The sequence below is a fragment of the Corvus brachyrhynchos genome, unplaced genomic scaffold (assembly GCF_000691975.1).
Source record: "Corvus brachyrhynchos isolate BGI_N302 unplaced genomic scaffold, ASM69197v1 scaffold555, whole genome shotgun sequence".
Classification (NCBI taxonomy): domain Eukaryota; kingdom Metazoa; phylum Chordata; class Aves; order Passeriformes; family Corvidae; genus Corvus; species Corvus brachyrhynchos.
The window spans coordinates 524,432-528,866 of record NW_008238357.1 but is presented as its reverse complement, the minus strand read 5'-3'; the positions used below and the strand labels follow the sequence as shown (position 1 = coordinate 528,866).

General features: G+C 54.4%; 1 protein-coding gene across 1 annotated transcript; it reads left to right on the top strand.

The window, feature by feature from the left end:
- The first annotated feature begins 6 nt into the window (after positions 1-6).
- On the top strand, positions 7-4,435 carry TMEM9 (transmembrane protein 9). Its single transcript, XM_017735543.1, has 5 exons — positions 7-362; positions 459-550; positions 990-1,098; positions 1,918-2,049; positions 3,350-4,435. The coding sequence occupies exons 1-5, from the start codon at positions 270-272 to the stop codon at positions 3,497-3,499; spliced, it is 576 nt and encodes a 191-aa protein (XP_017591032.1). The 5' UTR covers positions 7-269; the 3' UTR covers positions 3,500-4,435.

Sequence of the window (4,435 nt, the reverse complement as noted above, 5' to 3'; positions counted from 1 at the left end):
AAATCAGCAATATTTTTGCAGGATTGGGGTAGTTTGCACGTCTGGTTATACATGGTGGAAGCTCTTCTGACAGGAGTGTTCTTGGGATCTGTGTTAAATGTTTCCAAGAGTTTCTGGCTGTCATCAGCCATGATTCAGGAACAAATTTCTTCTTCCTGGGCAAAACAGAGGCAAGTGGGCCAAAATAAATCTCTGACTACCTCGTTGTGGCTGCTTTCAGCTGAGATGCTCTATCCTGGATGTGAGTTTTGTTCTCTCAGGCTCCCAGGATGTTTGCCCAGAGCTCCCGGAACTCGGCGAGCCCCGTGCTGCTGCTGGTGCTGCTGGGCTGTGTCCTGTGTCCCCCAGCACAGGCCAGCAAGGTGGGTGACACCGAGCCATGCGTGGAGCACAGCAGAGGTGGGGTGTGAGGGGACAGAGCTGTGTCCCCTCCTTCACATAGCTCCTGTGCCCTGCAGAGCTCCGAGGACATTCGCTGCAAGTGCATCTGCCCCCCGTACCGCAACATCAGCGGGCACATCTACAACAAGAATGTGTCCCAGAAGGACTGGTGAGTGACTGGGAGCAGCCTCGGGGGTCGGTCCATGACAGCCAAGCTCTGGAGTTCCCAGCTGGTGCTGGGAAAGGGATTCCCTGCTTGTATGTTTGCAGAGGGAGCTGCTTTGGTGTGTGATGTTCAGCCCAGGCCAGGGGCATGTGTTAAACAGAAATTGAGGAATCTGGGATGATATGTTGACCCACTGCTCTTGGCAGATGTAGGGTGTGCCCTCCAATCCCTTCCACCTGGACTGGATCCCTGCAAAAGGTGCTGGGACAGTCTACCCCAGGGACTTTGGGCCAGCTAGGCTGTGAGGGGAGCTCTTAACACCAGATCAGTGTTATCAGCCTGACAGGAAAGCTGGGACACAGACAAAGTCACCCCAGTGTCTTTGCACAGAGCGCTGGTTTCACCTCGTGCTGCTGCTGATTGTGGTTTGTTTGTGCTGCAGCAACTGCCTGCACGTGGTGGAGCCCATGCCAGTGCCTGGGAATGATGTGGAGGCCTATTGCCTGCTCTGCGAGTGCAAGTACGAGGAGCGCAGCACCACCACCATCAAGGTACCTGAGCTCAGTCCCCTGCTGTGCCACACCAGCCCAGGGGAACTGCAGTCACTGCCTGTGCCCTGCTCCCTGCCATGCCACAGCAGCCCAGGCACTGCCACACTGGTAGGTTCCTGGAGAAGAGCCCAGAAAGAGAAAACTGTCACAGCAAGTACATGGTGGCAGTGCCAGGGGCTCACTCTACAACTCTCTGAAAGGAGGCTGTAGCCAGGTGGGGGTTGGCCTCTTCTCCCAGGCAGCCAGTGATAGGACAAGAGGACATGGTCTTAAGCTGCACATGGGGAGGTTTAGGTTGGACATTAGGAAGAATTTCTTCACAAAAAGGGTGTTGGACGCTGGAAGGGGCTGCCCAGGGAGGTGGTGGAGTCCCTGGAGGTGTTTAAGGAACAACTGGATGTGGCACTGAGTGCTCTGAGTGGGGTGTCAAGGTGGGGACTGGTCACACTTCTCCAACCTCAGTGATTCAGGGATTCTGTGACTTCTGTGATTTCTGTGTCTGAACCAGGGGCACTCCTGGCAGTAAGGAGCAGTGTGGGAGCCCACTCCTCTTGCTGGGGACGTGTGACAGTGCCAAGCATCTCTGACCAGGGCCCCATATGTGCAGAACACACCCTCAGTTGGCACAGTGAGAGCATCAGCACAGTTTGTGCAGTGATGGCACAACCTCGGCCTCCTGGCAGGAGCAAGAGACTCTTGTGAGCAAAATGAGAACAAGAGATCACACATCAGAGGCAGCTGAAAAGGACCTTCCTGACCTCTGTGGTGCTTCTTACGTACGCTGCTGATCCTTTCCCCCTGTGCTGTCCTCAACTGCAGGTGATCATCATCATCTACCTGTCAGTGGTGGGGGCCCTGCTGCTGTACATGGCGTTCCTGGTGCTCGTGGACCCCCTGATCCGCAAGCCAGACCCCTACACCCAGCCCCTGCACAATGAGGAGGACAGCGAGGTGAGGGGGCAGGGGGTGCAGACAGGGGGGCAGGAGAATGGGGGACAGGAAAACAGTGACCTCCTGCTTGTGTCCCCTGATCCAGTGAAGGACCAGCACTACTGCTTTGGGGGCACTTATACAGGTGAACATTTAGACTCAGATCTCTGCAGGTCATGCAGAATCACAAGGAATATTTGAAGTTCTGTGTAACGAGCCCAAGGCAAGCCCTTCCCTCAGAGGCTGAGGGGGCTTTGTACCAACTGGCCTGAATTTGGTTTGTCCATCTAGAGGGAACCAAAAGTCAAACAGATCCTGTTTGTGCAGTGTTCCAGGTGGAGTTTTGTGGTGCTGAGCTTCCAAGAAAGGATGAGCTTCAGTGTTGGCCAAAACATCTTCTAGACACTTAAAACACCAGTCTCTGAGGTGCTCTTTGATCCTGCTCTGGGGCTGGGCCCTGAGTTGTATCCAGGCTGTTGTTCCTTGTGCTTCTCCCAGACTGCAATTCCATTCAGACCCCATCTTTTTGTGGGACACTGGCATACAAATCATGGGCAAATGATTGGGACCCAGCAGCAAAGAGCGAGCCCCTCTCTCCCTCTTTCTCTCTTTGTCACACACCAGTTTTTGGGGAGGACATATTTCTTGCTGCATAAAATTCATGCACTTGCAGCACTGGGTTGGACTGTCCTGTTTGTACTTTGTTGTGAGTATAAACTATTTGGCTCAATTCTTTCATACTCTGATGTGAGGAGCAGCTGCTCCAGTGTTCACAGTCCAATCCATTGCCTCCCTCTGCTGAAAAAGGAGGTCCTGCCAGAGGAGATGAATTGTATCCCTAAGTCGTGGGTTTGCACCCTGCTCTGCAGCAATAATGCAGATCCAGATCCAGGTGCACATGGTAAATGCCTGGTGTTAGGTGAGGTTTATCTCACTCCAGTATGCTGGACTGTAAATCCTCTGGGATAGGCCTTGCTCCTGTGCCATGATGGATCTCCACCCATCGTCAGCCTGGTTTTAGCAGGGGGATGTGGTTCACTTCAGCACTGTGGCTCCTTGCAGACTCCAGGAGTGGATTTCCAGCAGAGCTCTACACTTAGTGCAGTTCCTCTCCTGGGGACTTTTATATGGAGTCATGGGTGATCCCCAAGAGCAAGGACTTGGGGGCTGGTGTTGAGGAGCTCTGAAAAGGAGGTTCTTCATCAGAACAACTCAAACCTTGAATTGCTCTTTCAGGTGCAGTTTCTCCCCAAGTCAGCTGCCTCCCTCTGTGCTGGGGCTGGGCACGGCCTGGTCTCCAGCCCCATTCCTTTCCTTGCAGGACACTCGCTCCCTGGCCGCAGTGCCCACCCCGGCTGGCGCCAGGGCCAACACGGTGCTGGAGCGGGTGGAGGGGGCGCAGCAGCGCTGGAAGCGGCAGGTGCAGGAGCAGAGGAAGACGGTGTTCGACCGGCACAAGATGCTGAGCTAGGCCCTGCTGGGCTCTGCCGCATCGGGACACCCTGGTGTTGGAACGGAACCTCCAGCCCTCCCTGATTCACCATCTCCAGAGGGAGCCCCAAAGGCTTCTCTGGTCCCGTCCCCTGCCCTTCCCCTGCCCGGCCGTGCTGGCCCCTGGGCTATTGGCTGCCGTGTGGAGCTCGGCTGGACACGGGGCTCCGTCAGCCCACCCCCAGCAGGGACAGGGGCTGGGAACAGAGGGCTGGGAGCTGGCTGAGTCTTCCTGGGATAAAAATAGTGGGAGAATTTTGATGTGGGATAAATTATGTGATGTTTCTTCAGGATGCAGCAGCCACCCACTCCTCCTCCAGTATGCACTGATGCTCCCTGGGCATTGTGGTGCTGAGCTACATGTGCAGCACAGGAACAAAGGGGAGGGGGTTTCTGCCAGTGGGCACTGCTGCTTCCACTTATTCTGATGTAAATGGAGAGATTTCCATACCTCTGGAGTCTGTCCAGATTTACACCAGTGTGACTGAGACTCCCGCTTGTTTCTGGGCAGGTGACTATCACAAAACCTGTTAGTACCTACACCAGTAAGAGTCCAACAGGTAAAAGGCTGATTTATGTTTCTATCTTTTTGTGCTTTACCAGTGGATAAAAACCTGCTGGTGTGAAACCTTTCCATTTGTACCCACACTGGTGACCCTTGGTGCTCTCCCAGGGTGGGCAGCAGCATTTGTGTCCAAGAGAACTGGGGCAAAGGCTCTCCTGGAGCACTGGAAACACCTGTCAGGGCCCTGGGAAGGGGACAGTTGTGCCACTCAGAACACTCCAAGAGCTCTGACCGGATTTGGGCTGTGTGGTGGAAGCTGGAGTGGTTCTGCCATGTGTACATTGATTCCACTGAGAACATTTGGAATGTTGGGGAGGTACCTCCATATAAAATGCAAACAAATATCTACTA

Excerpts from the sequence above, each read along its gene's own strand:
- TMEM9 (XM_017735543.1), top strand. The coding sequence starts at position 270 with ATGTTTGCCCAGAGCTCCCGGAACTCGGCGAGCCCCGTGCTGCTGCTG. Across the intron at positions 551-989 it reads AATGTGTCCCAGAAGGACTG|CAACTGCCTGCACGTGGTGG; the intron begins GTGAGTGACTGG and ends TTTGTGCTGCAG. Across the intron at positions 1,099-1,917 it reads GCAGCACCACCACCATCAAG|GTGATCATCATCATCTACCT; the intron begins GTACCTGAGCTC and ends CCTCAACTGCAG.